This window comes from Haematobia irritans, chromosome 5 (genome assembly GCF_050003625.1).
Source record: "Haematobia irritans isolate KBUSLIRL chromosome 5, ASM5000362v1, whole genome shotgun sequence".
NCBI classification, from domain to species: domain Eukaryota; kingdom Metazoa; phylum Arthropoda; class Insecta; order Diptera; family Muscidae; genus Haematobia; species Haematobia irritans.
Window position 1 is genome coordinate 23,731,318 of NC_134401.1, and position 17,897 is coordinate 23,749,214.

The following is a 17,897-nucleotide window of genomic DNA, read 5'->3' on the forward strand; positions in this document are numbered from 1 at the left end:
TGCATGTAGCGACAATTGTTTGGGTGTCTAAATATCCGTTGAATTGTAAATGTGTCCAATTTTAAATGTTATAACGTTTTTTTTTCAACAAGGGAAGTTTACTACTTCTACAAAAGGGGAGAACTTACTCACAATGGACTTTGACTTTGATTAAAGATATTGAATTTGATGTCCGTCTGTCTGTCTGTTGTAATCGCGCTACAGTCTTCAATAATGAAGCAATCGTGCTGAAATTTTGCACAAACTCGTCTTTTGTCTGCAGGCAGGTCAAGTTCGAAGATGGGCTATATCGGTCCAGGTTTTGATATAGTCCCCATATAAACCGACCTCCCGATTTGGGGTCTTGCCTGAAATTTGAAAACAAGAGGTATTTTATGACCATAAAGAGGTGTGCCAAAAATGGTGAGTACCGGTCCATGTTTTGGTATAGCCCCCATATAGAACGATCTCCCGATTTTATTTCTTGGGCTTATAGAAACCGCAGTTTTTATTCAATTTATCTGAAATTGGAAATCTAGAGGTATTGTAGGTCCACAAATACGTGTGCCGAAAATGATGAGTATCGGTCCATATATTGGTATAGCCCCCATATAGACCGATTTCCCGATTTTACTTCTTGGGCTGCTAGAATCCGAAGTTTTTATCATATTTGCCTGAAATTGGAAATCTAGAGGTATTTTCGGCTCATAAAGAGGTGTGCCGAAAACGGTGAGTATCGGTCCATATTTTAGTATAGCCCCCATAAGAACGATCTCCCGATTTAATTCCCTGGGTTTCTAGAAACCATAGTTTTTATCTGATTCGCCTGAAATTGTAAATATTCTGGTATTTTAGACTCACAAAAACGTGTATCGGATTAAGTTTTTATCGGTCGATTTGGTAATGCCTCCATATAGACCGACTTCACTTCTTGAGGGTGTAGAAGGCGCACTGATCATGAAAATTGCTTGAAACTCAATATAAAATTTCCAGATTTTACTTCTACAGATTTAAGTTTTCAAATCAAGACGTTATTTTATAATTTTCTTGCACATTTACAAGAGATGTTAATGATTCCTCTAAAACTGAAACAAAAATGGTTCTTATAAATCCAGAATCTGATATAGTCCTCATAGGTGAAATCTTTAAATTTATCTTCGGGAAGTGTCCTCAAGCCCTCCTGAAATTTGAAAGGAAACCCTAATATTTGGTTCATGGTGGTGGGTATTTAAGATTCGGCCCGGCCGAACTTACTGCTCTATATGCTTGTTTTTTTTTTGGAAATTTCGTCCAAATTTTATTTTTATTGAAAATTTTGTCTAAATTTTATATTTATATAATATTTCGTCAGAATTTTATTTTTATAGAAAATTTTGACAAAATTTTATTTCTATAGCAAATTTTGTCAAAATTTTATTTCTAATGAAAATTTTGTCAAAATTTTACTTCTATAGAAAATTTTGTCAAAATTTTATTTCTATAGAAAATTTTGTCAAAATTTTATTTCTATAGAAAATTTTGTCAAAATTTTATTTCTATAAAAAATGGAAGTACCTTTAGTGGGAGAAAAACTATCTCCAAAATCTATCAAAACATCAAAAATTCTACCAAACAGTAAAAAAATCTACCAGTTTTGGTAGAATTCTACCAGCTGTGGCAACCGTGGCCCCTGCCCGTAAAAAATTTATTATCAGGGGGGTGGTGAAATTTCAATTTTATAAAACGGACCTATAAACGGATCTCCAGATTAGACTTCTTCATCCAATCCTCCTGAAATATGACACGTATTGTCGGCATTCAAAATAAAGCAAGCACATACAAATTGGTCTGTATCGATACAATATTGAATACCCATATAGACCGATCCTCAGATTTGACATCCTGAGCGGAACGTACACTTTTTTTTTTTTAATATGGGCCATTATTAGATAGAGCCCCTATTACAACCTTTCTCCGGATATTATTTCTATAATTTTCGCCGTATATACTTGTTATAATTTCGAATCATTGAAATTTGATCCAAATATTTTCTCCACTAGTTGGAAGCGTTAAAGCATTATTTTCGTTTACCAGTTTTGGTAGAATTCTACCAGCTGTGGCAACCGTGGTACCTGCCTGTAAAAAATGTATTATGACGGGGGTGCTGAAATTTCACTTTTATTTATTTCTGTTGACTAGGAACTTAGAAAAACCAATTAAGAGTTTCTGCAATACCTATACCCAAAGCCCCCATATGAACGGATCTCCAGATTAGACTTCTTCATCCAATCCTCCTGAAATATGACACGTATTGTCGGCATTCAAAATAAAGCAAGTACATACAAATTGGTCTGTATCGATACAAAATTTAATACCCATATAGACCGATCCTCAGATTTGACTTCCTGAAGCGTTAAAGCTTTCGTTATTTTGCTTATATTTTGAAAAAATGTGACTCATTACTCATATTTCACATAATTATCTATATCATCGATTTTTTGGCACTATCATAAACCCCATTTCAACAGACATTTTAATAAAAACTCTCAAAATCCTTCACAAAACTATAATGGTCATTTCGAAAAAGTCTTATCAACGTTGGTGGCCTTCAAGACATACCATTTTCAGTTCGTCGTTGTTTTTTTTTTTTTTTGCTATCCCAAATCCACATTTAATTCCTTATAATTACTTTTGTATTCTTTTCTCATTCTGTCAGCTTCATTTCGCGTTGAGCATCATATTTCCATAAACATAAACAAGTTGAAGTCTGAATATTATCAAATTACAAGATTATGTTTATATTAAAAAAAAAACTACGTTGCTATTGCTGTCATTTTTTTCCCTCTTTTACTTCGGCTTAGGTTAGATGGGCCCGTTATGGTATTTCTTACTTGTTCTTTTTTTTTTTTATATATAACGCTTTTATAAACAATCAAAATGTAGAAGGGAATGATTCTATTGTTTTTCTTCTTATTATTTTTTTTTGCTTGTTTTTCTACTCAAAGGAAATGTGATATTTTAATGTTGGATGGTGATGTTTTTGTCTTTTTGTTTTTGTTTTCGTTTTTTTTTTTTCAATTATTTTCAAACAATTTAAATTTAACGGTAGTTAGTGTGAAATCTTAGTTTGCAAAATGCTAATGGTTTGACCTAAAAGGTAGTTCAATTTTGAAATTGCATTTGAACAACTTTTTTGGTGTTTGGTGGAAAATGGGATTGAACCTTTGTATCAAAAAACGGACCCATTCCATTGAAAATTACATAAATAAAAAAAAATATTATAAAAAATATATAATATTAAATATTATATATTACAAAAAATATATATGTGGTGTCCATAGTTATAAGTGTTCAGCACCCCCCCCCCCCCCCCCCCCGCTTTTCCTACCTTCACATTGCTTAATTTTTGAATTCCCAATTCACAAAACTCTTATCTAGTTCAAATGTCACATAATATCAGACCACTTTGGTCATAAATATAGCATCCAATAGCTTAACAAATTACAATTGATATTTAAATTGCTTGGAAGCTTCAACACTTCATGTAATGGGAATGAAAACATCATCAGCAGCAGCTTGCATTGCCGCGAGATGAGTGACTGACGCTCTCAATTCGAATAATCCATTCAATGAATGGATACATTCCGGTGGCTAACATCTGTATTTATAAACAAATTTGTGGCACTATATGCCGCTACAAGCGGAAGGAAATGTATAATGTCATTTAAGGTTTCAAATTCACAATATAATCTGATCTCTGGGGAGTTTTTGTTATGTTTGTACTACAGTCCAGTAAGTACAGCATGAAGAGAAAGAAGCGCTCATACTTACAACATAGCCGTAACTCTTGACTTTCAACACACCAAAATATTTACATGCCGTGCACACTTTTCTGGAGTTATTCCAGCACAAAGCACTTTAGGTGTTTGATTACATTTACAACAACTGTTGTAACATAAACCCTGCCACATCAGCTCCTTGAGAAAAATTCAAGTGCCATTCAAATATATTAGTCGCGAGGGGGCGAGGAGAAGAAGAAAATAGCTAGGGTACTCATGAATGGGATGCTTAAGAGCTATGGCAATAAAGTCGAGAAAATGTTTTATATCAAGGGAAGCCCGTCTTGATGATAGACATAGTGAAACCATAAAATAAATAATCGGTTGACATGGGACTGTTGTTGAAAATATTGGAAATTGTCATGATAATCGATTTTGGAAAAATTTACACACAAAGAAAAATATTTACTTACTAACTTAAAAGATTCATCTCGCCCAAAAATGGATTTAAATCATAAGCATTTTCGTGCGATTATTTTTTATAACATTGCATCGATTAACTTAATTTTAATCCGTCAAGAACCAGAGTTTATCGATGGCATGGTGAATTCACAACAAGACAAATTTTTATTTCTATATAAAATTGTGTGAAATTTTTATTTCTATAGAAAATTGTGTGGACATTTTATTTCTATAGAAACTTTTGTCAAAATGTTATTTTTTTTTTTTTAGAAATTTTTATCAAAATTTTATTTCTATAGAAAATTTTGTCAAAATTTTATTTCTATAGAATATTTTGTCAAAATTTTATTTCTATAGAAAATTTTGTCAAAATTTTATTTCTATAGAAAATTTTGTCAAAATTTTATATCCATAGAATATTTTGTTAAAATTTTATTTCTATAGAAAATATTTGTCAAAATTTTATTTCTATAGAACATTTTGTCAAAATTTTATTTCTATACAAAATTTTGTCAAAATTTTATTTCTATAGAATATTTTGTCAAAATTTTATTTCTATAGAATATTTTGTCAAGATTTTATTTCTATAGAATATTTTGTCAAAATTTTATTTCTATAGAAAATTTTGTCAAAATTTTAATTTCCATAGAATATTTTGTTAAAATTTTATTTCTATAGAAAATATTTGTAAAAATTTTATTTCTATAGAAAATATTTGTCAAAATTTTATTTCTATAGAAAATTTTTGCTAAATTTTATTTCTATAGAAAATTTTTGCAAAACTATTTCGTTAGAAATTTGTTGAAAAAATTTTATTTTTATAGAAAATATTTGTCAAAATTTTATTTTTATAGAAAATTTTTGCAAAATTTTATTTCTATAGAAAATTTTGTCAAAATTTTATTTCTATAGAAAATTTTGTCAAAATTTTATTTCTATAGAAAATTTTGTCAAAATTTTATTTATATAGAAAATTTTGTCAAAATTTTATTTATATAGAAAATTTTGTCAAAATGTTATTTCTATAGAATATTTTGTCAACATTTTATTTCTATGGAAAATTTTGTCAAAATTTTATTTCTATAGAAAATTTTGTCAAAATTTTATTTCTATAGAAAATTTTGTCAAAATTTTATTTCTATAGAAAATATTTGTCAAAATTTTATTTCTATAGAAAATTTTTGCAAAACTATTTCTATAGAATTTTTTTGCAAAATTTTATTTTTATAGAAATTTTTTTTCTATAGAAAATTTTTGCAAAATTTTATTTCTATAGAATATTTTGTCAAGATTTTATTTCTATAGAATATTTTGTCAAAATTTTATTTCTATAAAAAAATTTTATTTCTATAGAAAATTTTTTCAAAATGTTATTTCTATAGAATATTTTGTCAAAATTTTATTTCTATAGAAAATTGTGTCAAAATTTTATTTCCATAGAAAATTTTGTTAAAATTTTATTTCTATAGAAAATTTTTGCAAAACTATTTCTCTAGAAATTTTTTGCAAAATTTTATTTTTATATACAATTTTGTTAAAATTTTATTTCTATAGTTTTATTTCTATAGTTTGTCAAGATTATATTTCTGTAGAAAATTATGTCAAAATTTTATTTCTATAGAAAATTTTGCCAAAATTTTATTTCTATAGAAAATTTTGCCAAAATTTTATTTCTATAGAAAATTTTGCCAAAATTTTATTTCTATAGATAATGTTGCCAAAATTTTATTTCTATAGAAAATTTTGCCAAAATTTTAGTTCCATAGAAAATATTTGTCAAAATTTTATTTCTATAGAAAATATTTTCAAAATTTAATTCTATAGAAAATTTTGTTATGTCGAAAACCTTTGTTGTTAGTACCATAATTAATTATCATAATTAATTATGGTTTTAAATTCTTTAATAAATAAATAAATAAAGAAAATTTTGTCAAAATTGTGTTTCTATAGAATTTGTTTATCAAAATTTTATTTCTATAGAAAATTTTGTCAACATTTTATGTCTTAAATTTTGTCAAAATTTTATATCTGTAGAAAATTTTGACAAAATTTTATTTCTATAGAAAATTTTGTCAAAATGTTATTTTGTCAAAATTTTATTTCGATAGAAAATGTTGTCAAAATTTTATATCTATAGAACTTCTATCTCATCACAACTTGAGTTATTTAATTTTAGGTTATTTTTGAATAAAGTATTCCTTCCATTGAATCATTCTCAAGCGAGCTTCTAATTATAGTTTTGTTAAGGTTGAGCTGACTTAAAATTCGTTCCAAATTTTACTTACGCATGATTTTTTGTACGAATTATGACAAAACTGGAAAAGCCAATGTAGAGACCCCACGTAATATTTCCGGAAATTTCTTGCAAAAAAAAATTTATTTCAATATTTTCAAAAATATAAAAGACAACCCTCGTATATAAGGACCAAAATTGTAGGATATGCAATATACTCTATATTTAGGATACATTTCTTTAAAATAAAGGAAGTTCATAAAGCTCTAAAAAGCAAAGAGTAAAATTGATTAAAATGTTTTTATATGTCCTACAAAACCCGGTTTATCGGTTTATCAGTAAACATCTCTAATTTAGGCATTTCATTCCTATTGAAACCCCTAATAAAGGAAAAATAAATCAACCCTGCTCTTATACGATTGGATTTTAGATCCATACAATATTTTTACAGATAAGTTACAAAAAGCAATATTTTCCCTTCAATGACCCAGTACAATTTTATTCCCTGAATATCCTCTGTGTGTTTTGAAGTGAATGCTCTCTTCTGGTTATGAAGTCAATTTGTAAATTGACACGCAACAAATTCATTTGACAGTTAGCAGCTGATAATGAGAGAGAAGAATCACTTGTGTGACATTGAAGTTTCACTATCAAAGGAGGAATCTAATGACATACTGTAACTGGATTACAACTCAAACCAGCTTAGCTCAATTTAATATGATTCACCACTTAAGTGTGGTGAGTTACTTTTTTTTATACCAGTTTTTGCTATAATAAATAATGACAATGCAGCAAGCATTGCTGTTGCTGTTAGTTAAGAAAGAGAAGTGCTACTGCTTTTACTGCACCCCCTAGCAGCCAGTAATGCTAACTAATGTTTTCAAGCTCAAATGTGTGGATTTATTTGAGTGTTGTTATTGTTGTTGCTGTTGTATTGTACTTTTCATGTTGGTAATTTGATATGGCAAACCCCTCCCTTTAGTTAAGAGCAAATACACACACACATACTTAAAGGTAGATGGGGGTTTTTCTCTACGTAGTATATACAAAAAGTGTTTTTTTTTGTATTAGTGAACACCATATTTTTCACATATACGCTTTGTATGCGTATGTGTATGTGTGTATGCGGTTTATTAACTCAACCACTTCCATTATCATTTCATATAATTTTTCAAAACAATAGTTTTATGGGTAAATGTGGTATATTTTGCAACAACAGAAAAATACATTCGTTCTCCTTTATTTTTTGTTGTTAACTGGTTTGCAAGGTGTTTTTCAATGTAAAGAAAAAAACAACAAATATAGTTTTGAAGTTAACGACGACAACGACACTCTAAATATGTCCACAAAAACCCAAAACCACAAAAACCAATAAAATACCGACTACTAAATGTGTAACCGATGATTATGGTGATATATTTAATAGGGCTATGTGTATATCTCGAGGTGTTTTATTGTCTTATTATGTTTCATCCTTGGTAATATTTTAAGGGATTCTTTTATTTCTAGAATTAAATTGAATTGGGTTACCGTTTACTTTGGATGGTTAAAATTAAAAGATACCTCTTGACATGAGATACTTGTGCGGAAATTTATGTAATGACATAATTTATATTTTTTTCTCTGTGTGATACTTTTCTAATAAGCATATTAGGTATATTTTCAATCCCAAAAGTTTAAACTTCCAATATGAAGATTTTAATTGTTCTCTTCATAAAACATAACGGATTCTAATATTAATTACACTCTCATCTTCATCTCTTTTTTTTAGTGGCAACTCGGACAAACAGCATTTGGATTCATCCAGTGACTCAGAAATGGAAGGTGCTCTCATGCAACAAAGTCATGGAACAAACTCCGCCAATAGTAATCCAAATAATAACAATCATCATACAACTCAACATCATCATGCAACAACAGATGCCCAATTACAATTGGAACAAGATGTTCATCATAATATACGAGGTTTCCGAACAAATCTACACCAAGCTACGATGGGCGATCAATCACAGGTGAATATTTATTTATTTCTGGCAATTAACTAAACTGGTAGAAAGATCTTTGTTATATTAAAAATTTTTTTGTCATTAAAATTGAGCGAACGAAACAATTTCATAAATATAATGAAACTTTTCGTTAATGTTATGATTTTTTCTTTAAAAAATGTCACGTGTCATATTATTAATGAACACTTTCACAGTCCTAATTGAATATTCCTAATGGATGGATAGAAGAAGATAAAGCGATAGGTTCAAGTCCTCTTTCTAAAGAAGAAGAGAAAGTCATACACTCCAGTCCCGTCTCTGAAGAAACTGTTTCCTACTTGATGGGTTACGGAATATTGATTAGAGAACGTTTTAAGGAAACTCCGTACCATTGAGTTAAAAAATTAAACTGAAAAAATTAATTAATCAATTTTTAATAGAATACTTTTTCAAATTTCAATAAAAAAAAAATATTAGTAGTATTACGAGTATGTGGGCACCTGTAATAAAAAAAAGACAGCTAAAGCATGGTTGCCGTAATTGGTAGACTTCTACCAAAAATTGTTTTGTAGATTGGTATAATTCTTGATGTTTTGGTAGATTTTGCAAAATATTCCTCTTCAACTAAGAGGTTCTTCACAAATTTTCTATAAAAATACGATTTTGCAAAAATTTTCCATATTAAGATTTGTAAAGATTTTCTATAGAAATAAAGTTTTCAATAGAAATAATTTTTTGCAAAAATTTGCTATAGAAATAATTTTTTTTTTTTTGCAAAAATTTCTATAGAAATAAAATTTTGACAAAATGTTCTATAGAAATAAAATTTTGACCAAATTTTCTATAGAAATAAAATTTTGACAAAATTTTCTATAGAATAAAATTTTGGCAAAATTTTTTACAACAAAATGACAATATTTTCTATAAAAATAAAATTGTGATAAAATTTTCATAGAAATAAAATTTTGACAATACTTTATATAGAAATAAAATTTTGACAAAATTGTCTATAGAAATAAAATTTTGCAAAAAAATTTCTATAGAAATAAAATTTTGCAAAAATTTTCTATAGAAATAAAATTTTGACAAAAATTTTCTATAGAAATAAAATTTTGACAAAAACTTTCTTTAGAAATAAAATTTTGACACATTTTCTATAGAAATAAAATTTTGCACAAATGTTTTATAGAAATGAAATTATGCAAAAATTTTCTATAGAAATAAAATTTTGCAAAAATTTTCTATAAACATAAAAAACTGAAAAAATTTTGTATAGAAAGAAAATTTTACGAAAATTTTCTATAGAAATAAAATTTTGACAATATTTTCTTCAGAACAAAAATCTATGGAAATAATAGTATGCAAAAATTTTCTATATAAATAAAATTTTGATAAAAAATTTCTATAGAAATAAAATTTTGCAAAAATTTTCTATAGAAATAAAATTTTGCAAAAATTAAATAGAATTTTACAAAAATTTGGTGTAGAATTAAAATTGTTCACAAAATTTTCTACTGAAATAAATTTTTGACAAAATTTTCTGTGTAAATAAAACATTGGCAAAATTGTCAATAGAAAAAGAATTGACAAAATCCTATATAGAAAAACAAATTGACAAAATTTTCTATAGAAATAAGATTTTGACAAAATATTCTATAGAAAAGCAATTGACAAAATATTCTATAGAAAAACAATTGACAAAATATTCTATAGAAATAAAATTTTGACAAATTATTCTATAGAAATAAAATTTTGCAAAAAATTTTCTATAGAAATAAAGTTTTCAATAGAAATAATTTTTTGCAAAAATTTCCTATAGAAATAAAATTTTTTGCAAAAATTTCTATAGAAATAAAATTTTGACAAAATATTCTATAGAAATAAAATTTTGACCAAATTTTCTATAGAAATAAAATTTTGACCAAATTTTCTATAGAAATAAAATTTTTACAAAATTTTCTATAGAATAAAAATTTGGCAAAATTTTTTACAACAAAATGACAAAATTTTCTATAAAAATAAAATTGTGATAAAATTTTCTATAGAAATAAAATGTTGGCAATATTTTATATAGAAATAAAATTTTGACAAAATTTTCTATAGAAATAAAATTTTGCAAAAATTTTCTATATGTTGGTTAAGCTACTCTTGTAGTTTAGTCAATGTATGGTTTTAAGCTGAAATAAAAAAACGACAACAATGCTTAAAGAACAAAACCAACAATAACAAAACAAAACAAATGGAAAAAGAAGAGGAGGCACGCTCAAAATAAACCCAGCCATGTGAATTCAAATCGATGATTTGACAGTGGCATAGGAAAAGAGATATGTTTGTTTCGAATTTATTTGGCATAAGCCGGCTATCAATGTAAAACCTTTTTTCGGAGGGTTCAAGTGTGGTTTTTGTTGGGTTTAATAAACTGCCTGAATTTATTCTGATAATTGGTTGATAGTTTTGCTGCAAGTAGAGGATGCTGATGAGGAATGTGGTAATTCCGAAACGTGCGTCCATCCAACCATCTTGCAGTCTATAGGGCTTTGCCCAAATAAATTTGACAAACATTCTTTTCCTCTGTTGGTTAAGCTACTCTTGTAGTTTAGTCAATGTATGGTTTTAAGCTGAAATAAAAAAACGACAACAATGCTTAAAGAACAAAACCAACAATAACAAAACAAAACAAATGGAAAAAGAAGAGGAGGCACGCTCAAAATAAACCCAGCCATGTGAATTCAAATCGATGATTTGACAGTGGCATAGGAAAAGAGATATGTTTGTTTCGAATTTATTTGGCATAAGCCGGCTATCAATGTAAAACCTTTTTTCGGAGGGTTCAAGTGTGGTTTTTGTTGGGTTTAATAAACTGCCTGAATTTATTCTGATAATTGGTTGATAGTTTTGCTGCAAGTAGAGGATGCTGATGAGGAATGTGGTAATTCCGAAACGTGCGTCCATCCAACCATCTTGCAGTCTATAGGGCTTTGCCCAAATAAATTTGACAAACATTCTTTTCCTCTGTTGGTTAAGCTACTCTTGTAGTTTAGTCAATGTATGGTTTTAAGCTGAAATAAAAAAACGACAACAATGAAATAAAATTTTGATAAAAAATTTCTATAGAAATAAAATTTTGACAAATTTTCTATAGAAATAAAATTTTATACAAATGTTTTACGGAAATTAAATTATGTAAATAGTTTCTATAGAAATAACATTTTGCGAAAATTTTCTATAGAAATAAAATTTTGACAATATTTTCTTCAGAACAAAAATCTATGGAAATAATATTACGCAAACATTTTCTATAGAAATAAAATTTTGCAAGAATTTTCTATAGAAATAAAATTTTGCAAACATTTTCTATAGAAATAGAATTTTGCAAAATTTTTTATAAAAATAATAATTTTAATTTTCTATAGATAAATAAAATTTTGACAAAATTTGATAAAGAAATAAAATTTTACAAAAATTTGCTATAAAATTAAAATTGTTCACAAAATTTTCTATTGAAATAAATTTTTGACAAAATTTTCTGTATAAATAGAATTTTGACAAAATTGTCAAAATTGACAAAATTTACTATAGAAATAAGATTTTGACAAAATATTCTATAGAAATAGGTTAGGTTAGGTGGCAGCCCGATATATCAGGCTCACGTAGACTATTCAGTCCATTGCGATACCACATTGGTGAACTTCTCTCTTATCACTGAGTGCTGCCCGATTCCATGTTAAGCTCAATGACAAAGGGACCTCCTTTTTATAGCCGAGTCCGAACGGCTTTCCACATTGCAGTGAAACCACTTAGAGAAGCTTTGAAACCCTCAAAAATGTCACCAGCATTACTGAGGTGGGATAATCCACCGCTGTAAAGCTTTTTGGTGTTCGGTCGAAGCAGGAATCGAAGCCACGACCTTGTGTATGCAAGGCGGGTATGCTAACCATTGCACCACGGTGGCTATAGAAATAAATTTTGCGAAAACTTTCTATAGAAATAAAATTTTAACAAAATTTTCTATAGAAATAAATTTTTACAAAAATTGTCTATAGAAATAAAATGTTGACTGAAAGAAAATTTGAAAAAATACGATTTTATTGTTTGGTAATTTTTTTTCAATTTGAGGTAAATATGTTTTTGGCTCGAGTGGCAATCGTAAGCCTAAGCCCAAAATTTATTTATATGCTTTTAGTTTTTTGTTTTGCAATATTTAATGTTTTTTTTTATTTTACAGCAACAACATCACCAGCAACAACAACAACAGCAGCAACAACAATCTCATCATAGTACATCTGCTCTAACCGCTGCCGATCATGCCCTAAGCGCGCAATTAATTGGTGGTCCAGCCCTCTCAGTAGCGGCAGCAGCTGCTGCTGCCAAAGGTTCCTCCGGTAATGTACCCACACAAATGGCCCCACTTCCTGCTGCCGTTGCATATTCACATCTACACAATGTTATGAGTTCGATGCCAATTTATGATATGAGTGAATATCAACATTTATGATTTTAGTTAGATGCCATTTGTACAGGCAGTACTGGTGAATGGTTGACAACGACAACAGCCAAAACGGCGACACAAACTCATGCGACTACTCATGCATTAGAAACACCAACAACAACAATTGCAACTTCAATCGCCTCAGCAGCAACATTATCATCAGCAATGGCATATAGAGAAAAACCCCAACAACAACAACAGCAGTTTTATTTTTAATTACATCCAACTCTTGTAGATTTCAATGGAATATCATCAACAACAATAACAAAAACAATAGTTTAAGCAAATAATTAGAACAGCGTTAAATGCGAGGAGCGATGATCATCTTTGTGGGGTTAATAGAGTGAATGATTTTCATGAGAAAATTCTAAATTTGCCTATATTTAAGAAAGTAATTTGCATATACAGTTAACGAAACTGACCCATTTCTCAGAGAGTGGGAAAATGTGTGTGTGAGAGAGAGAGTGAGGAATGTGTATCACAAAGAGTGCAATGGTTATACAGATATAAAAAATCTCATGACACTATTTCGGTATTGTTATTGTGAATTATTGAATTTAAATAACCAATTTGAAGAATAGACGGATTGGCCATATAGAGACGATTTCGATTACACGCTCTATTAGAAAAATAAAAGTTTTAAGAGATGACATCTTTTTTATGGATGTCTTACTATGGATATCTCTTGATATTATTGTCATTGTGAATTGCCTCTACTACACGAAATCGATGGTATCTAAAAAACATTATCGCAAGACTTACCTTACCTTGAGGGAGTTTATGAATCAGGGATGATAAATAGTATTCTTACAATTGTACTGAATCAGCTTCGAAAAAGTATTTTTTAAGCCAAAAGGTCCTGTTTTTCATTTTGGAGAAGGACTTTCCCTCTTTGCTTATGAAAAAGATTCGCCAGGATACGTGTTGGTATTATTGCTATTGTGAATTGCCGAATTTATGTGAAGTTTCATCCTAGGAATGTTAAAAGTAGATTCGTCAATAATCGTAACCACAATAAAATGCCTTTTTTAAATTGTTAAAATTTTAAAACTCATATTTTAAAAAGTAGCAAAATTAAACTATTTTCCAAGAGGTAAAAAAATTGAATAAGAAGAAATGTTGACATTTCCGAAATTTTAAAGAGATCAAAAAGTTTTGTTTTATTTATAATCCCTGATTACAATACCTAATTTATATATTAGAACATCAATTCACACATAAGTCTTTCTCCCACAAATATAGAAATTTCTTATGAAAATTATCCCAAAAAAATAGATAATTTAATAATCCATTTAAAATGTCAAAAAATTTAATCGCTCTGCTGGCAAATAACGTAACAAATTTCAAATGAATCTCCATTAAATTTAAATAGTAGCCGAATTACATTAGAAATAGTAACTAAATCCCTTCAACAACCCCACCCCCCAAAATAAAAAACAAAAGATACATCCATTAATCACTACTATATGCACATTTTGAGGTTATGTATTAAATTAAAAATTTAAACAAAATGTAAATATGAATGAAAAGAAAAACTAAGCAAAGTATATAAATATACGCAAGATTTAATAAATACTGAAATCAAAAATGTGCAAAAGAGAATTCTATAATTATAAATAGTATAAGATATTTCTAAGTAGTATCTAGAAATTTTTGTCCATTTTTTTTTTTTTGTTAAATTTCTTAATTAAAAAACAAATAAAACCATGTTTAAATTATTTATAAAAATTCATAAATAAAATTATAGTAAAAACAAATAAAGAAATATTTTTGAAAATAAAACAAAAAACCCAAACAAACAATATGTAAATACAAAAAAAAAACTGTATCACTTGTTATTTCTAAAAAAGAAAGGCATCAGTGTTTACAATCAATGGGAAATGTGTAAACAAATAAAAGGGGGAAATACATCATATTCAATACATAATTCCTTTTCATTTAATTCTCTTTAATTCTTTTCATAATGCTGACAATTAACTTCCATTTAATCGCATTTCAAACATTTTTGTCATTGTGACAGATTAACAACAATAACAATTATCACATAATAAGTGTACACACAGCTCTCACTTCACCTTTCATTCAATTGTGTGGTTGAAATGGTTAGTGATGTTGAAAATCCCTCAATGAGAGTTAAAGAGCATATGTGTGAGAGTGAGAGTTGTATATATGTGAATGTATTATTTAAGCCGATTTCTCTTGATTACATACTCCCAGTACCCAAACCTTTAGCCAGATACTTAATAAACAATGTATGCATCTTAACTGAATACATTGACAATGGATTAGTTCCCTCCTCCCTTCATCTGGCTTAAATGAGAATTTTCAAATGTTCTCTTTGTGGGCCTGAAAAATATGAGCGTGTAATCATTTAACCATACCATAACCTATGATGAGGAACTAAAAACCAAATCTGATTTTCTACTACAAAATTGTGGAAGGAAAAACATCTGAAAAAAATTATTAGAATTATAAAACATTTCATGGAAAGGAAATTCCTTTTGCAATCTGAAAACCAATTGTCTCTGGCACATATCCTTTTCCAGGGAAATTTTATTTATTTTCATGGTAATTGATTTCCGTATTTAGGTTATAGTGACAACAGAGTACTTCGGTCTCATTTCAGCCAAATCAGAGCTACTCCTTGAAATGGGCACCAGAAATTATTGAAGCTGGGAAACAGAACGCCAACATTCCAAAAGGGCTTAAAAATCAAAAAGAGAATTCTAGTGGCAATTGTAAATATGGGAATAGTACGTGATGAAGTTTGAAAACACACTTGTGAGGAAATTGAAAACTAGTATATTTTTTGGTTTTTGAAAAGTTTTTTTTTTACCAAAGTCCTCGAAATCAATATGTTGGTAGCGTTTCCTGATCTGTCCAACTTCTGTGCCACTTCTTTGTTATGCCACTAAATGGCTTACTTATTTAATTTTTTTGTCACCTTTTTGTCTTGTTGTGCCCTTTTTTCTTTTAATTTGTAGTTCTATTTCTTTCTTTTTAAGTTGTATTTTTCTTTTTGGAAATTTTGAGTTATTACACTGAAAAAAAAAAACGGTGAACCCACCAGGAAGAAAAATTTTGTTTAATTTTTGAAAGTTTAGATTATTTTTAGAAAATTTTAACTAAACAGTATGACAAACGCTGACATCAAGCCGATATCACAAAAATAAGTAAATATTTTTCGACAAATTCAAGAAAATATATTACACCTAATTAATTTTTTTTCACTTGTTAAAGAAAATTTTATAGTTTGAAGGAAAAAATTGGAGTTCAAAATTGCAAGAATGTCTTTTATGCCATACAAAGTTCAAGATGGGCGCATTATTGGTAACAATTACAAATTTTAAGAAATTCTGAACTATTTTGTGGAAGACACGAATTTAGTTAATCTTTATGCTGCATTTTTGTATAATTTTTTCCTCGGTTTTAGTAAATTTAACTAGCACTAGTACGCAAAAAAAAATATTAAAGTTATGGAAACTTTATTAAAACAAATTTCAAACGGATCCAATGAATTTGTTGACTTTTCTTATGCCTTGACTACAAAGCAAAAAGCGTTAAAAAATAGCAGATTTTATTCAATGCTTTATTTTGAAGACGTTTTTTTATTTGAATCATAGCATAATTTCTACTTGAAGACAAGTCTGAATTTTAAGCCGTTTCTAAATTACTTTGGTAGCACATGAAAAAAAAAGCTGAAAAACGAATGAATTAAAATTTGTTTCCTACAATCAAGTACGAAAATCTCAAATTTAAGAGAGTGGTGTCTTAACGTTTAACTGGCGAGGTAAATTTTTTTGTGTATTTTTCTTTAAAAAAAATAGTTTTTTGTATCATTATTACATTTGTAGATTATAACACATTATATTTAATGAAAATAAAATAATATTTCCAAATATTATATATACTTTCAATAATTATCATGTACATTATTTCACACGTCTTATTTATAATATTTAATACACGAGTGTGCGAGGTGGTAAATTTTACCACCACGTGGACAGTTAAAGGTATCCTTACTGCAATTCTCCGCTTCTTTGGCTCGGAATCAATACAAAATCATTAGAGTAAAGACTTTTGCTTTTCTTTGCTTTTTTTATTGACTATTCAACTTTTGAGAGTGACAAAAACAAGTTTTCACGAAAAATTCGAATCTGAATTAAAAGGAAAACCTCATATAAGCGTATTATGACAAATAAGCCCCTAATTTTGGGGGGGGGGGGGGGGTTATCGCTCTAATGACAAGGTAAAAAATCCTTGAACCTTGGTGGCATAATGGGCTACCTGTATACGAGGAACTCCAGATATATTATATACCAAAAACTCTGGCTTTCATAATTTATTCGCTCTCATTTAATTAAATTGAAAATCTTCTTTTATAATTGTAAAAATTAATAGATAAAATTTATGTCAACTTTTGTCTTCATAATTCAATTGTTTGTAAAATTCCCACATCTCGTTAGAATACATTCGTAAATGTGGTACGATTACCTGCTGGGATCATAATAACCTTAAGCCACAATCAACAACCAACCTTAAAAGATTCTTAACGATCCTCAACCCTTAACGACCCTTGCAACCACATTGGCAGAAGGCGGAAAATAAAGGCCACGCGAAACAGAAAACATCAGCATGACCACAGACTAAAATAAATAAGTGGGCCCTCTTAAATAAACAAATCATAAGGATTACATTAGACTTGTAAAATAAGGATAATCGAGCTAAGAACATTTACAACAGTAACAATAAAAAATTACCCACAGCATCAAATGAACAGGTAAAACCAATAATCATCGAGACTTTTCCGTCAAAGGGCATTAGGCAGACACGCGACTGGCGCGTCATTCATAATGATAATGAATCCCACAGTGCTAATGACACCGATGATGGAATGGTGTTGCAACGACATGTGCTTATGAAATCTGAGGCATTGTATGATGTCTGATTAAATTATGATGTTTACGGGTGTTATTACTGATGCCATTTAT

General features: G+C 28.4%; 1 protein-coding gene across 1 annotated transcript in view; it reads left to right on the top strand.

The window, feature by feature from the left end:
• Nucleotides 1-14,696, top strand: part of so (SIX homeobox 1 protein sine oculis) — an 86,785-nt gene extending 72,089 nt beyond the window's left edge. The window contains exons 7-8 of the mRNA XM_075311861.1: nucleotides 8,204-8,444; nucleotides 12,643-14,696. Coding sequence (XP_075167976.1) covers nucleotides 8,204-8,444; nucleotides 12,643-12,912 — 511 coding nt within the window. The 3' untranslated portion in view covers nucleotides 12,913-14,696. The remainder of the gene's footprint in view (nucleotides 1-8,203; nucleotides 8,445-12,642) is intronic.
• Nucleotides 14,697-17,897: the final 3,201 nt, after the last annotated feature.